General features: G+C 56.7%; 2 protein-coding genes across 2 annotated transcripts; both read left to right on the forward strand.

The window, feature by feature from the left end:
* The first annotated feature begins 955 nt into the window (after window positions 1-955).
* Window positions 956-7,496, forward strand: TM6SF2 (transmembrane 6 superfamily member 2). Its single transcript, XM_074337808.2, has 10 exons — window positions 956-1,147; window positions 2,785-2,888; window positions 3,312-3,409; window positions 3,479-3,582; window positions 3,986-4,068; window positions 4,495-4,619; window positions 4,792-4,893; window positions 5,230-5,322; window positions 5,940-6,059; window positions 6,988-7,496. The coding sequence occupies exons 1-10, from the start codon at window positions 1,053-1,055 to the stop codon at window positions 7,192-7,194; spliced, it is 1,131 nt and encodes a 376-aa protein (XP_074193909.1). The 5' UTR covers window positions 956-1,052; the 3' UTR covers window positions 7,195-7,496.
* A 1,296-nt stretch (window positions 7,497-8,792) lies between these two features.
* Window positions 8,793-14,945, forward strand: HAPLN4 (hyaluronan and proteoglycan link protein 4). The gene is made up of 5 exons (XM_019737010.3): window positions 8,793-8,933; window positions 9,763-9,880; window positions 10,130-10,492; window positions 11,738-12,070; window positions 12,413-14,945. The coding sequence occupies exons 1-5, from the start codon at window positions 8,922-8,924 to the stop codon at window positions 12,802-12,804; spliced, it is 1,218 nt and encodes a 405-aa protein (XP_019592569.1). The 5' UTR covers window positions 8,793-8,921; the 3' UTR covers window positions 12,805-14,945.
* Window positions 14,946-16,238: the final 1,293 nt, after the last annotated feature.

Here is a 16,238-nt window from a genome sequence, read left to right on the forward strand (position 1 = left end):
CTTTTCCTGCTGCCACAAGTACCACGTGGGCAAGAGTCTGAGGCTGGTTGGAGGAAGTGACAAACGGCTGTCTCCTAATTCCTACCCTGCAGCCCCCTTCTAGTTCCAGCCCTCTCCACCTCTTTTACATCTCTCCCTGGACCCAGCCCAGCCTCCAGAGTGTTTAGAATCCTCCTGTGGCTTCCCACCTCTCAGACCCAGGCTCCTTTCTGCTGCTCACCCCCAGGCCTGAACTATTCTTGCCCAGAACATTTCTCAAACTCGTCACCAAACTGGCTCCACCCCCACCAAATCTCAGCCTGCTCCTTGGGCCCCTTCTCTCCCACCCCGCTCATAGAAGCAGGGGCCCGGCTTCAGTTGCCCACAAGGTGTCCAGGCTACTACTTGAAAGGATCTCAGAGCACAGAATCACCAAGTCCTTTAACGGACCCCAAACCAGGGCTGTGGCCGCCTGCCCTGAGATGGCCCCCAGGCTCAAAGCTTCACACTTGGACACGTGTTCAAATGTGTCTGTGGTCCCCGTGTGAAAACTCAAATCCAAAGGCTCTCAAGAGAACTCTGCGCCCAAGCGGTGAGATGCCTCCTCCTTCAGCGCTCAAGGGCTACGTACACTTGATCTTGGGGGAGGGAGGTCTGGGAAACATAGGGGATCGAGGTTGGGAAGCCGGTGCCTCAGGACGAAGAAAGCAGACGTGCAGAACCAGGTCAAGAGAACGAATTCTCTCTGAATGAAGTTGCTGGCCCAGGGAAGCAACCGGAAGCATCCAAGGCGTCGTGTTTTAGCCATTAATAGGGAAACTGAGGCCTGGCGTAGGGGACCGCACTGAGTCCAGTAAGGGTATCGAGAGAGAGAGAGGGTCCTCAGAGACACCTGGGGAACGCGGGGGGGCCATAACGGCGGCAGCTGGCCTAGAGCGCAGCGGGGGTCGACCTTTGCGCGGGGCGGGGCCGGGCTGGGTCCTTGGCAACCTCCTGCCCAGACGCGCCGCCGCGGAAGAGCGGAGCACCCTGGAGGTCGCGCGGGGCCGAGCTGGGGTCCCGGCGCCGCCGCTATGGACATGCCGCCGCTGGCGGGCAAGATAGCGGCTCTGTCGCTCGGCGCGGTCCCCGTGTCCTATGCGCTCAACCAAGTCTCGACGCTCTCGCAGTGCGTGCGGGGGGGCGGAGGGAGGGGCTGGGGGTGTGGAGGGGGCCGGAGAGAGGATTCGCGGGCGGCGAGCCTGGCTCCCAGCAAGCCCTGCGCCCCCTGGCCCCTCGGGCCTGGGAGCAGAATGGGGGCTGGGTCAGAACCCCCCAACCGGAAGTCCCCTTCCGGCCGGCCCAGAGTCTGTGTGCTGGGGATAGGGGTGCCCCTGTGATGTTTGAAGCCTGAGTGGAAGGGACGTTTGGGGTCTGGGGAGAAGGGACGTTGAGAAGCAGAGCCCCCCACAGGGCGGGGTTTGGGAGCGTTTCTGGGATTTTTCCCAGGGATGTGCCCAGCACAGGCTCCAAAGTCGCCAAGGGTCAAAGTATTGCCCCAGATGAGGCCCTGGTGACCCGGCTCTTGCCACACACACGTTCTGCTGCACCACCCCAACCAGCTAGTCCCTCCGTCTCCTGTCTCAGGCCTGGGACCTTTTTTTTCTGGGCTGGTCCACCCTACACCTAGCCTCAGTTTCACCTGAATGCCTTGACCTCCGTGTTCCTGTCTGCTAACCTTAGACCCCGCCTCTGTGCATCCAGCCACTGGGTACCAGGCATTGGCAAGCCCCTCATGGTCCCAAACTCAACGTTTCCCACAACATGGGGTAGAGGGAGTCTTGACTGAGGGGTTGGCTCCTTGGGTACAAATTCTTGGCTCCATCCCCCTGGACCCGGAGTGCTCCAGATTGCCTCCAGGGAGCCTGTTTCTTCACTGTGTAATGAACATAATCCTATAGCTCATCCTATAGTTACAGGTAAGGATAACGAATTGTGTGCAGGACTCTGGTGTGATCCCATCTGATTACTATAATTGGCATTTTTGGTCAGATGGGACCAGGAATGGGGATCCTAGGGATCAGAGGGGTTCCAGAGAAGGTAGGGACCTGGAAAGGGTGTGTGGGGCGGGGAGAATGTGTGACCGTGGATAGGTTCTGCCCTTTCTGGGCCTTGGTTTGCCAAGTATTGGGGGTTGCCCAGAGACCTGGCTTGTATTGTTTATGCAACTGGTTGACCTGCCTTATCAGGTTGATGGGGACAGATCAGAGTAGTGGTGGGGTGGAGCTGATGGAGGCGTTTGGACTTTAGCTGGGAGGAGTTGGGAGCTTCCTGCGCCTGCCACACACTGAGGTGGACAGAGCTGAGAGCACTGAGATCATCTGGCAAAATGGGTGCTGGGTCTGGCCACAGAGGCCTCAGCGTTGTTGAATGACTGAGCAAATTGAGTCAAACACATATTAGCAAGAGACAGCATAAATCATACAGTCAGAAGGGGTTGACAGATGCCTGGCCCAAGTTGCACAATGATCCTTTGTGAGGAGTTAGAGAAGGCGTCCCGGAGGAGGAGCAGTGTGGATGGGCCATGAAGGATGAGTAAAAGTTTGATAAGTGGAAAAGAGACTTCTGGAAGGAGTTTCCATAAGGAGGAAACAGCCAAGGCAAGAGCCTAGTGAAAGGGCAGTTTCAGGGAACGGCATTCCTGGATGGACAGATGCTTCATCCTCACCACCTAGAGCTTCCTGGGGTCTGCTCTTGCCCTCACCAGTGTGGGGTGGGGCCTCAGCACTAAGCCTGGCTTCCCTGACTTCGTTTCCCTCTTTACAGCCCCCTAGGGGTGGCCTTGATGAGTGCCCTGATCCTGGGTCTGCTCTTCTTGGCTATCTACAGTTTGTCCCACGGGGAGATCTACTACGACCCACTCTATGCTGGTGAGTCAGTGGGAGGCTCCTAGAGATGAGAACTGTGTGAGCAAAACCTCCATCAGACTCGCAGCCCTTGCAGGGCTCCCATTGGACTGCGGAATCTCAGAGAGACTGGAGAACCCCCATTGATTGGGGAAGCTCAGAGGCCCTCCCTCTTCAGATTTGGGGGTCCTGAGAACGGGGACTGTGTTTTCCCATCACTCTGGAGTTTCCTAAAGGCAGGGACAGTGCCTCTCCCAGCCTAAGACACTCCCATCCCCACCCAAAGGCAGGGACTATGCCTCCCTTTGAAGCAGGGCTATGGTTCATGTGACCTGTGGAGTGGGGACTGGGAGCAGTTGCATGCAGAGTCCTTGCCTGGATTTGGGTCCCTGACACAGACTCAGGCCCCGCCCACACCCAGGCCTGCCCCCCATCCCCTCCCCACAGTGTTTGCCGTCTTTGCCTTCACCTCGGTGGTGGACCTCCTTATTGCTCTCCAGGAAGATGGCTACCTGATGGGCTTCATGGAGTTCTACACTAAGGAGGTACGTAGGGGGCGGCCTGGGATACCCCCCGCCTGGCTGTGCGTCTGAGCCCTTCACCTGCCCCCACAGGGCGATCCGTACCTGCGCACCTCGCACGGAATCTTCATCTGCTACTGGGATGGCATCGTTCACTACCTCCTCTACCTGGCCATGGCTGGCGCCATCCGCAGAAGGTATGTGGGATAGGTGGCATGGCACCTGGACCCTGGGAAGCAGGTCAACTCCTCAGGTGGGGTCTCAGGCTGGGGAGGCCCAGAAGTGTCTATAGGGGAAGTCAGGAGGCCTCTCTAGAGCTCCAGCCAGGCATGGCCGGGAGAAGGTTCCAGGGAATGTCACAGGTGACAGTGGTGGCCAGCTCTCTTCTCTTGTACTGCCTTGCACCTCAGCAGCCTCTTCTATCTTTGGACAGAGGGTCTGACTGTTTATTCCTCATTCAACACCCTGTCGTCCCTTGCATCCTGGGCAAAACTGGGAGGGATCCAGAGCTGGGGAGCCCAGAGTGGGCCCTGGGCCGTGGCTGGGGCTCTGAGACTGGGGAACACATATCTAGTGGCCACCCCTCCATCCCCCACCCAGGATGAGATACCGGAACCTTGGACTGTACTGGCTGGGGTCCTTCGTCATGAGCATCCTGGTGTTCCTCCCGGGAAACATCCTTGGTAAGGACTTGGCTTGGAGGAATCCTGCCTTCCCGGGCTAAGTCAATGCCCTGCACCTGGAAGCCCCTGCGGGGTCCTCCATCCCCTCCCCAGTGTCTGTGGAGGGTCTTCCCATGGCTCTCCATGCACGGTCTAAACCAGCAGCCTGTCCACTGTCCTCATTTCCTCTTGGAGGGGTGTATCCAGGGGAAGCCAAGAACAGCTAAAGTATGAGTTGTGTCCAGAAGGTAAATCGAGGCAGGCCAGACTGAGGAGCACTGACATCGCCTTGTGGGCACTGGGGACCCAGAGGTGTTAGCACTTGAGCAAGGATGGCATTTGTGAATCATGGCTTTCATCCAGGGGCTCTGGCATGACCCAGTTAAAGGGTCTGGCCAGGCCCGGGACATCCTCGCTGAGTGACACCCAGCTCTCCTACCATGACAGGGAAATACAGCTCAGAGATCAGACCTGCCTTCTTCCTCACCATCCCATACTTGCTGGTCCCGTGCGTGGCTGGCCTGAGTGTCTTCAACCAGTCCCGCGTGCCAACCTGCTGCAACCCCAATGTGGTAAGTGCCTTGCCCCCAGGCAGGCCTATGCCCATATACCTGACTGTCCCCAATTTGAGTTGTTTCTGGTCAAAAACATTGTCTCCTTGGTCATTAGGAAAGAAGGGATGAGCCTTTATGGGGTGCCTGTTGGATACCCGATTTCTCACGCTGTCTTTCTCCCATGGGGCAGGTGCAGGAGGAGCAAAAAAGGAGCCTCCTACAGCGCCCAGCTGACCTGGCCCTCGTCATATACCTCATCCTTGCTGGGTTCTTCACCCTCTTCCGGGGCCTTGTGAGTTTGGCCAACCTACCCCTCTCCTGCCTCCAGCCTCCCTCCTCGGCCTTCCCTTCCCACACACGTTTCTTTACTCAGTGCAGAAATGCCACTGTTCTCCCATCTGATCATTCAGGAAAGTTCTTCACTGAGTCTAATCTGAGTGTTTCATCACAAAGCCCTATTCCCTGTAGACTTCTCCCTAGCTCCAATATCTGCGGAGTCTCAGCCAGAGGAGAAAACCAAGGCTGGGGAGACCAGAGTGAAGAATGCGGGGCCTTCCTGGGAGAATGGGTAAGGCTTCCTGTGGGAGGGATGTTTGAGGTGGGTTGTTGGTTTGTCTGTTGGCTCCAGGTGGTTCTCGACTGCCCCACAGATGCCTGCTTTGTCTATATCTATCAATATGAACCATACCTGCGGGACCCTGTGGCCTACCCAAAGGTGCAGGTGAGAGGGCAGGTGGGAGGAGAGGAGCATGGTCCTGCTGTGCATAGGGTTCACTGGGCCTCTTTGAAGCAGGTGCCAGAAACACAAGTCAAACTGGTAGAAGCACAAATGGAATCATTGTCTTACTAAAAAAGTATAGCTATAGCCTCAGGTATGGCTGGATCCAGGAGCTCAAGGATAGCACTGTCTCTGGGCTCTACTTTCTTTGCATGCACTCCACTCCCAGGTGGTCCCTTTGTGGGATGGCAGAGACAGTCTTGGGCAACTCCAGGCTTCCGTCCACCTTACTTAGCCACCCCAGAGGAATGTGAGCCCTTATTTCCCCAGAGCTTAAGCACAAGTCTCAGGCAGGCTCTGATTGGCCAAGTTTGAAGCACATGCCCATTGCGTGGCTGATCACTGTGGCCAAGAATAAAGTGGATGGGCTCAGTGTGTCTATGTGGTGGGGGATACGAAAAGGAGATAGAGGTGCAGTTTGCACAGGGTGGGATGTACAGAGAGCCTCCATCCTGGGTAGGATCTGAAACTGGCCAGATTCTTCCTGTAGCCCCCACCTGAGGGGGTCTCAGGAGACCCATCTGGGGCAGCTGCTCATCCTGTTGGCTGTGTGTCCCCAGATGCTGGTGTACATGTTCTACGTACTGCCTTTCTACGGCCTGGCTACCTATGCCCTCATGTTCCCTGGCTGTTCCTGGCTGCCTGACTGGGCCTTGGTGTTTGCTGGAGCCATCGGCCAGGTGAGGTGGGACAGGGGTGGGGGGATAGGGGCAGGTGCATAAGGAAGAAAGTTTGTGCCTCCCCATCAATTGCTTTTGTGTTTGTCCTGGGCAGAGTTACACTGGGCCCCTGAGAGACCCCAGCCACAGTTCAGTGCCCTAGGATTCCCTAGCCTGGGGATAAAGAGCCAGACACAGACACCCTCCAACCCCAGGGGTCAGAACTGAAGAAAGGGAGGGACAGAAACTGAGAGGGACTCCAGAGGGGACAGATTTCTTAGAAGAGGGGATCATAAGAACTGGACTTGGACATATATGTAAGGAAGGGCATTCCAGGAATGGGAACATCATAAGGAAAGGCACAGAGGGGGACAGCGATTTAGCAGAGCCATAACAAGGGTAAAGGGAGAGGCAAGAGAAATTGGCAGCTAGATGATGAGGGCTTTAAACTCTCAGCTTCAGGGCTTGTATGGAGAAAGAAGGGGAGCCAGGGAGGTGTTTGAGCAGTGGAGGCCCCGGTCAGAGCTGGGGGCCTGTTTCTGGGTTCCTGATGGGAATATAATAAAGGCCGGGTCCAGGTCAGGGCAGTTCTATGGGCTAGAACTGACAGGATTTGTGTTAAGGGCAGCTGCACGGGGGTGGGAAGGGAGGGAGAGGGGAAGAGCTGGATCCAGGTCAGAGAGATGGACTGCAGGGCCCAGTAGAGGAAGTGAAAATGGTTCTGGTAAGGCAGCTGGGGAGAGGCTCACAGACAGATGTACAAGGACAGACAGGACATGTAGGGACAGGGATATTTAGACAGAGGGACTGGAAAGGGGAGACAAGTAGGTCAGCAGAGCCAGCGAGATGGGGACGGGGACCCTCTGGGCTCTCCAGGGTGAGATGTTGGTGATGCCAGGACTGGTTCTCTCCCAGCGCCTGACATCCAACCTCCCTGTGTGGCCACCAGGCGCAGTTCTCACACATGGGTGCCTCCACGCACCTGCGCACACCCTTCACCTACCGTGTGCCCGAGGATGCCTGGACCTGCTTCTTCATATGCAACCTGCTGTATGCACTGGGCCCCCACCTGCTGGCCTGCCGCTGCCTGCTGTGGCCCTCCTTCTTCCTGCGCCTGCCCCCCAGCCCCCCAGCCCTCCACGAAAAGCAGCACTGAGGGGGCTGTGGGACTCCCCAGGACTCCATTTACACACCCAGCCGGCCCTGCCTCCCAAAGGGTGGGTTGGGATTTTTAGAGGCAGGAGGTATATCCCTGGTTTCTTTGGTCCTGGCTGTGATGGTTTCAAGGCCAGTTGGTGGGATGGGAGACCCAAGGGCCAGGTGTTCTGGCACAGAGGGGGCCACAGCCATGCTCAGCTGTCACCAATCCCCAACCCTCATGGATTCTTCTACTCCCTCCCAGAATTTACCCATTACCCCCATGAATCCTTTTAGTAAAAGCCCATTTGATGCCTAAAATGTTGCTGCTTGAGTGTTTCAGGGGGCAGGGGTGAGGGACTCACTTCTCAGACCCCACGAAAGCCCACCCATCACTGCCAGCGTGACTGTCAGGAGGTCAGGAACTAGAGGTGCCAGACAGCAGAACTCTGCCTCTAGTTGGTATGCATAGCTCCATCTTCTAGATGGGGAAAACTGAGGCTCAGAGAGAACCAGAACCTGCCTGAAGTCACAATCAGGAGGAGTCCAACGTCCTAACTCTGCCGATAAATTATAATAATTAATAGTGTGGAACAGTTATTAAGCACTGTATACCACGCCAAGGGCTAACTTCACATGCTGTATGCTGGATCTCACCCCATATTCCAGATGGAGAAACTGAGCCTGCAGGAGGTGAAGGTCCTGATCCAAGGTTACACCTCCTGGATGCAGCCAAGCTAGGAACTGAGCTGCAGTCAATTCTACCACAGAGCCCATAACCCTGCCTCTGCTGTATAGTTGGCTCATATTTTGGGGAAACAGCAGGGGGAGGCAGCCAAGGGCTCATTATTTCCTGGTTTGATTATTGAGCCTGGATGAAGAGCCAGGTTCAGGGGTGATGGGCTCAGAGTGGAGTCAGGGGCTTGATGAGACTCCCCTGAAGAGCCAGGTTCAGGGGTGATGGGCTCAGAGTGGAGTCAGGGGCTTGATCAGACTCCCCTGAAGAGCCAGGTTCAGGGGTGATGGGCTCAGAGTGGAGTCAGGGGCTTGATCAGACTCCCCTGCTCCACATGCCTACCAATACTTACTCTGCACCTATTGTATGTCTAGCCATTGGATCTTCCACAAAGAATTAGCACTCCATTTCCCAGAGCTGGAAACTGAGGCTCAGAGAGACCAAGCTCTCTTCCAAGGTCCCACAGCGAGTGAGACACAGGGTTGGATTTGGATCCGTTGCTGCCTAAGTGGGTGACTTGTGGTGTCCCCATCACACAGAGTGAGTACCTTTTTGGTACCAGAGCCCAGGTCCCTGCGATGGTTATCCAGTTGACAAACGGAAAACAGATCTACAGGCCAAGCCCTTTTTCCAGGTTACTCAGTCCCCTACCCACGCAGGGCATCCTAACTGAAAGACTCCATTAAGCCCCTCTCCCCCATTTTAAAGACGGTTACACTGAAGCCCAGAGAGTTTCCTTCGCAAGCCTACGGTCAGCCAGCAGAGGCCGGGACCCGGTCCTGCCACGCAGTGTCAGCGCGTTACTTTCAATGCCGGCGCCGCGCCTGGGTTTCCTCTTCGTGGAGTGTGTGCCTCCGCGTTCCCTTTAACGCCCCCCCCACCTTGTCCGCCTCCCTCCTCCCCTTGCAGGCAGACGCCGGGATTGCGCCGCCCGCAGGGACCGGTCCAGTCCTTCCCGGGTGTGCCGGGAGCGCAGTCCCAGCGCGTAGGGACCACTCGGCGGGGGCCGTATGGGCAGAATGGTGAGTGGGGCCGCAGCGCGGGGCCCAATAGGCCCCTCTCTGGATTCTGTCTCTGTTTCCGCGGCCCTGCGTGTCTTTCTCCTGCTCCGTCTCTCCCATCTCCTCTCCGTCTATCACCCTCTTTCACTAACTCTCTGGCTCTCCTCTCTGTCTCCGTTCTTTTCTCTCCCTCTTTTTTTCCTGGTCCCTTTCTCTCCTCTGAGTCTCTCTGTTTCTCCCTACCCCCATGTCTCCCTCTTCTCTCTCTCCTCTCTCCTTTTCAGTCTGTCTCTCTCACTGCATCTCTGTCTCCGTCTTTCCTTCCTCTTCTCTTTCTCCCTCTCTCCTGTCTCTCCCTCTCTGTGTCCATCTCTCCCTGCTTTTCTCTTTCCCTGTGCTCTCCCTCTCTGTTTCTCTCCCTCTCTCTACCCCCCCCCCACTCCCCTTCCCCCCCCCCGCCCCGGTTTGCTGCAGTCTCCTGGCGCAAGGATAACCTTGTCGCTGCCGCTACTCCAGCTCCTCCCCCCTCTCCCCTTCCCGGGCCTGGGCCAGAGAAAGAAGGGGGCGGGGCTCCGAGTCGTTAGTGTAGGGGATCAGGCGGGTTGCCGCTCAGGACTGAGTGACGGTGAGTCCAGGGGCGTCGGCTCTGCTCAGGAGCGCAGGTGTGAGGTCCCAGGAGAGGAAAGGGGAGGCGGGGTCTGCCAGCCTTTTGGGGGGAGTCCCTTGGGAGCCTAGCCACGGAGGAGGCCTGGGCACGTGAGAAGTCCTCGCCGCGGAGAAGGAAGGCCTAGGGGCTAGTCCTCTGAAAGGCAAAGGCCAGGAGGTTGGACTGAGCGCCCGGTGCCCCCAGGTATGGGCTCGGGCGGCCCTCGGTCCCGGCGCGCTCTGGGCCGCGGCCTGGGGAGTCCTACTGCTCGCGGCCCCCACAGCGGCGCAGCGTGGCCGAAAGAAGGTCGTGCACGTGCTCGGTGAGTTAGGAGCTGTGGCCAAGTGTGATGCCCAGGTGCATGGGGGGAAGGGTTGGGCGTTGGGCATTCCTGATGACCACAGTGCCCCCATCTCCTTCCCCTCCCGTCTTCTCTCTTAGCCCCTTTACCCATCTGATTTCCTGACCCCCACCCAAGTTTTCTAACCACATCCCTCTCCCAGGGTTCCCCTCCCTGGGTTCCCTGCCCTGCCCCTAGGACCTCTTCTGAACCCTCTTTGGTCGCCCACAGAGGGCGAGTCAGGCTCGGTGGTGGTGCAGACGGCGCCCGGGCAGGTGGTCAGCCACCGGGGTGGCACCATCGTCTTGCCCTGCCGTTACCACTACGAGGCAGCCACCCACAGCCACGACGGCGTCCGCCTCAAGTGGACCAAGGTGGTGGACCCGCTGGCCTTTACCGATGTCTTCGTGGCGCTGGGCCCCCAGCACCGGGCGTTTGGCAGCTACCGAGGGCGGGCTGAGCTGCAGGGTGATGGTCCCGGGGACGCCTCCTTGGTTCTCCGAAACGTCACGCTACAGGACTATGGGCGCTATGAATGTGAGGTCACCAATGAGCTGGAGGATGACACTGGCATGGTCAAGCTGGACCTGGAAGGTGACCAGTCTGTGGGCAGGATGAGATGCTTTTCTAAGGGAGGAGAAGGGAGAGTATTGCAAGGGACAGAAACCAAATTGTTCGCCTGAAAGAATTTAGAGGCTTGGTGGGGTAGGTTCTGCTTCAAGGTGACTTTTGCTATCCAGGCATATTGCAATGTCTAGAAGATGACTGTTCGTGGCATCTGGTGGGTAGAGGCCAGGGATGCTGCAAAATATACCACAAAGTACAGGACAGTCCCCCACAGCAAAGAATGATCCAGTCCAAAATGTCAATAGTGAGGATGTTGGGAAACCCTGGCGAGGAATTCAGGCACAGTGAGATCCAGGCACTCACACCATGTCAGGAATCTCTCCCTCTGCTCTGCTTCCCTGTATGGGCTTTCCTCTGGCAAGTTCCTCCTGATGAAACCAAATATTTGTGCTAGGCTTCCACCCTCCCAGCTTAGCAACTGATTTCCTAGGAGTGCTATCTAGAGTCCCAGAGTTGTCCCTCATTGGCCCAGCTTTGAGTCATGTGCCTATCTGTGAGCCCCTTACTGTGGCTGGGAGAGAGGATGCTCTGATTGGCTGACTGGAGCTGGGAGGTGGGGTTTCTATCTGAAGAATTTCCTCCCACCTCATTTGCCTCCTTCAGTCATTTAGAAGATGCTAGGAGAGATTTTAGGGCCTTTACTTGCTGAACTTCCCAATGATAGCAAATAGCAACAATCAACAATAATAGCAGCAGCTCTCCTTTATTGGGCATTTTCTATGTGCAAGGTATTTGGTTGAAGAGCTCTCTGGAGTCTTTCATTTAATTTTCCCTAAAACCCTAGGGTGATACAACTGGCTCAGAGAGGTTAGAGCCTTGCCCAGGGCACATACTAGTAAGTAGTAGAGCCAGGACTTGAACCCCAGGTCTTCTCCCTGGCCCTGTTCACCTCCTTCCTCCATCTGTTGAGAGTACCCAACTCACCCCCAAGGTCTGCCCTTCAAACACAGATACACAGAACACTTGTGAGCCGAACTGATTGTGAGTCAGATGAGGGACAAGTTAAGTATATTAAGTAGGAGGGTCAAATGAACTAAGCTTAAGTTAAAGGGAGTCAAGAGGGGTGTGAGCTGGAAAAAGGAATAGTCAGGTCTCAGACCAGAGTGAAGGATGGACTGGAATATCTAGGTTGAAGAGTCACACTGCACTCCAGATGTCAGGTGGGTGGGGGTTCGCTGGGGGACCTGAGCTGACTCCCGTGTGTTCTCTCAGGCGTGGTGTTCCCTTACCACCCCCGTGGAGGCCGCTATAAGCTGACCTTCACAGAGGCGCAGCGCGCTTGCGCTGAGCAGGACGGCATCCTGGCATCGGCGGAGCAGCTGCATGCGGCCTGGCGCGACGGCCTGGACTGGTGCAACGCGGGCTGGCTGCGCGACGGCTCGGTGCAGTATCCAGTCAGCCAGCCCCGTGAGCCCTGCGGCGGCCGGGGCAAGGCTGGGAGCAGCGGGGTAGGCGGAGGTGCCTCCGGGGGCGTACGCAACTACGGCTACCGCCATAACGCCGAGGAACGCTACGACGCCTTCTGTTTCACGTCCAACCTCCCGGGTGCGTAGGCCCGCCCCTGGGAAGAGGGCCCCTCTCCCTGACCGGCCTCTCTGGGATAGCCCTCCCTCTCAGTCTCTTTCCCCCTCACCCCCGGCTCAGTTCCTTCCTACCCGCCCTTCCTACCCACACCCACACCGGCTCTCAGTGGGCCAGACCTGGAGATCTCTTCTCCCAGACCGCCTCGGCGTGCCAATCAATGCTGCCCAGGCCGAGACTGGGGTCCTGAGCTGCAGGGGAGGGGGTGTTCCTGAATCCTGAGGCTCCGGGGACTGGGAGGCATCCTAAATACTGAGGAGGCCAGGTTCCCGGAGCGGCCCTAACCACTCCCCCTACTCCCCGTAGGGCGCGTGTTCTTCCTGAAGCCGCTGCGGCCCGTGCCCTTTTCTGGAGCAGCGCGCGCTTGCGCGGCGCGCGGCGCGGCCGTGGCCAAAGTGGGGCAGCTGTTCGCCGCGTGGAAGCTGCAGCTGCTGGACCGCTGCACCGCGGGCTGGCTGGCCGACGGGAGTGCGCGCTACCCCATCGTGAACCCGCGCGCGCGCTGCGGCGGCAGCCGGCCCGGTGTGCGCAGCCTCGGCTTCCCCGACGCCACACGCCGCCTCTTCGGAGTCTACTGCTACCGAGCGCCTGGTGCACCCGACCCCGCACCTGGCGGCTGGGGCTGGGGCTGGGCGGGAGGTGGTGGCTGGGCTGGAGGTGCGCGCGACCCCGCCGCCTGGACCCCGCTGCGCGTCTAGGCCCAGGGCACCGACGGCTTTGGCGCTTGGCGGCTGGCCGAGTGCCCTGCTGTCCCCTGGAGACGGACCACCTCCCCTGCTGCCTCCTGCGGTCCTTGAACACTGATCACGCCCCCGGAGGGCCCCAGAGACTGGCCAATCCCGGGAGACAAGTTCCCGGGAGCTTCCTGGACACCAACCTAGCCCCACTTTTCTTGGATAGTGGATTTCCCCTCTTCCCCCACTCTCTTGGAGACGGGCGGGGGGGGGGGCACACCCTCTGAAGACCCCTGGCGGCTAGCAGACCCCGAGGTCTCCTGAAGACTGGCTATGCCTCCCGACGTCATCTGGACGCCTACGGAACTACCCCCGTGGTCGCCTGGAGGCTGGACCCCAGGGATTATCTGGAGACTGGCCACATGCCCTCTGCATCTCCCTGGAGACTGAAGACATAACGATCACCTAGACATTGAACCTTTCTCCCATCACCTGTTGAGAAACCAGAAGCCACAAAGTTCGACAGGTGACCACGCTCCCATAGTCACTTGGATACTGTGGGCTCCTGTCCTCTCCCGCAGGATGACCTGGAGATTGGACACTCCCATCTTTCCTTCCTGCCCCGAGAGTCCCCTGAAGTTTCCGTAGTAACAGGCCAAGTCCCCAGGTCACCATGGAGAACATCTTCACCTCTCTAATTTCAGGAGAGATCCCTTTGTCACTGCTAAGACAGATTGACATGCCCCAACTGGCTTGCAAGACTGGGGGCCGTGCCCCACCCCTCAGGTATCTCTCTGGGGGGAGCAAGTCCGCCCCCACCTAATGTCCTTTTTCCTGGCTGTCACCAAAGAGACCATCCCCCAGGCCCGGAGACTCATAAGATCCATGTTACTCGCTATAGTGGCAAGCCGCCCCACTTTCCATTGTCACCAAGGTGACCAGCCCAGCTTCTACCTGTCACCTAGAGTCACACAGCCCTTCTCTCATCAGTCACACCCATGGAGATAGTACCTCCCTCCTCTGTAACCATGGATACCACATGTTCCCCATCTCATTGGCCCCCACCCCAGAGACTTTCAACTCCACTTCTGCTGTCCCCACCCTGACGAACAGAACAGCCATGGAGACCACCCTTCCTCCAACTGTCCCGGGAATGAACCAACATTCAGTTCTCCAGCTCTCACCATGGAAACAGGCTGCCCTTTTCTCAGGGCCACCCCAGCTCCTTGCCACACTCCAAGCTCCACTCCCAGGCAGCTTGGACTCCACAGCTATTGCTATGGAGACCAAATTGTGGAGTCTGAGGTAACAGAACACCTGTCTTCCAAGGCTTTCCCTTGTCCGCAGGGGCCTGCTCACCAAGCTGTCACCATAGAGACTGTTAAGGTCTTCCCCATGACAACAGACCCTCCAGCTCTCAGGAACTTCTCGTCATGGACAGGAACTGTGCCCCATGGGACTTAATGGCTGCCCCTTAACCAGGTGGGCTCAGCCTCAGGCAGTATACCCAGACGGGGCTGGACTGCTGGAGCTGCTGGACACCCTCCGTTTGCACGCTAACTATATCCCAGACAGCAGCTGTGCATGAGACACCCTTGTGACACACAGGTGTTTTCATTGCTGCTATAACAGATGAGCAAACTGAGGCACTGGTGTGCCTTGGCCCTTTGAGCTGTGCAAGCACTGGGCTTCCCTTTTCCTCTGAGACCCAACCCCCTTTCTAACTGAGCTCTTTTCTCCGTCCCTAATGGCCCCTGCCACATTTCTCTCCTTAGCGATCCAGGAGAGACGGAATGTTATTAAACCTCAAAATCCACTCTGAGTTCCAGGTTTTAAAGGGAGAGTCTTAAGGAGTTACGACCCAGTCAAACTCCCCAGTGTTGAGAGCCACACAGCCGTGGGAAGACCCAGTTCCAAGGTCTTGCTTGGAGTAGCACTGAGTCCCTCCTGAAGTTCTCTTTACTGTCCCATCCATCTCAAGGAAACTCATCTGTGGGTTTGGGAACCAGGTTGGCTTGGGTTCGAATCCTGCCTGTGACTCAGTGGCAAAAACGCTGAGCCTGTTTCCTGCTCTGTACAGGGACTGTTCTGAGGTCCTAGTGAGTGCGAAGCATAGAGCAGGGGCTCAATAAATCTTTGTTTTGTTTTTTTGATGAATGAGAAAATGAAGCACCCAATGGATCATTATTTCAGATGCATTTTGATGGACAGAATGTTTCCAAGCTGGGGGTACTTGGTGATGATTCAGTCAGGAAGCGCTCCCCTTATTCCTCAGGACCACACCCCACTCCTCAGTATCTTCTCTCCCTTCCCTTATCCTTCCCCTGCTCTCTCCTTTGAGCCACCTCTGTGGGTCTGATCCTTCTCGGCCCAGTCCTGGTTGGGTCATCAACAAACCCAGTGGTTCTTCTTAATACTCCAGGGCACGAAGTGTGAAACTGGGTGGGGAGCTCCTGCTCCAGGAAGGCAGATACATTGCAAAATTTTCTGCAGTGTAGGTGGGAGTGGGGTGGGGAGGTTGTGGGCTGTGGAGCATTGAAAGTTTCCCAGGCCCTTTGTTCTGGGATAAGAACAAAGGGAGAAGAGAAAAAAGTGTAAAGGTCTGATTTGGCTGTAGAAGTGGGATGATCAATGTAACTGCTCTCCCTTCAATATTAGACTTGGTGGAGCTCCCAGATGCAAAATGTTCCTCTGAAGATGGGGTCCAGCTCCTTGGTTAGACTGCCTTGGGTTCCAGCTGGCCCTTAGCCTCCTCCAGTAGGGGAGTGGGGAGGGCCATGTTTCCAGAGATGAGTGCATGGGATTTCTTTTCATCCCACCTTTTCCCTGCTGGCATCCTTTCTCCCTTCCAGGGCTCCAGCTCCTTGGTTTCCCATGAGTATGTAACTTTCCCTTCTCTAATTCAATGAGATTTGGAGGGGCTGACTCCACCCCATTCCAGCTCAGCCAATGAGTGCTGTGGCCCATCTCCCTGGGCAACCCTGATTGGTCCAGGGATGGACATGGACACATGCATACCAATGAGATTCATTCCCTGGGATTTTGGTTGATGATTGGGCTGAGGGAACCTTCCTTCTGCTGGGGTCACTTTATTGCTGGAGTGGATGTCTCTAGGGTCCACCGGGTGGAGAGCCATAGGCTGGCAACCTGGATGGCACCCTTTCTGAAGCCAAGTATTCAGAAAAACATCTCTCTCTCTCTCCTGTCTTCTACCACCCAGTTCACTTCCTAGAGACATCCAGTTTCTTACATGTCCTTGCAGAGATGTTTTATGTTCATTCAAGCAAACATACATATATATTTTCCCCACTTTGACATGGATGATAGTGGGCAACATATACTCTCTTATATTGTAAAATTCATATAACATAAAATTCACCATTGTAAATATTTAAAGTGTTCAATCCAGTGGCATTTAGCACATTCACAGTGTTGTGCAACCATCACCTCTTTCTGGT

This window comes from Rhinolophus sinicus, chromosome 15, assembly GCF_057876585.1.
Source record: "Rhinolophus sinicus isolate RSI-liver-muscle chromosome 15, RSI-T2T, whole genome shotgun sequence".
NCBI classification, from domain to species: Eukaryota; Metazoa; Chordata; class Mammalia; order Chiroptera; family Rhinolophidae; genus Rhinolophus; species Rhinolophus sinicus.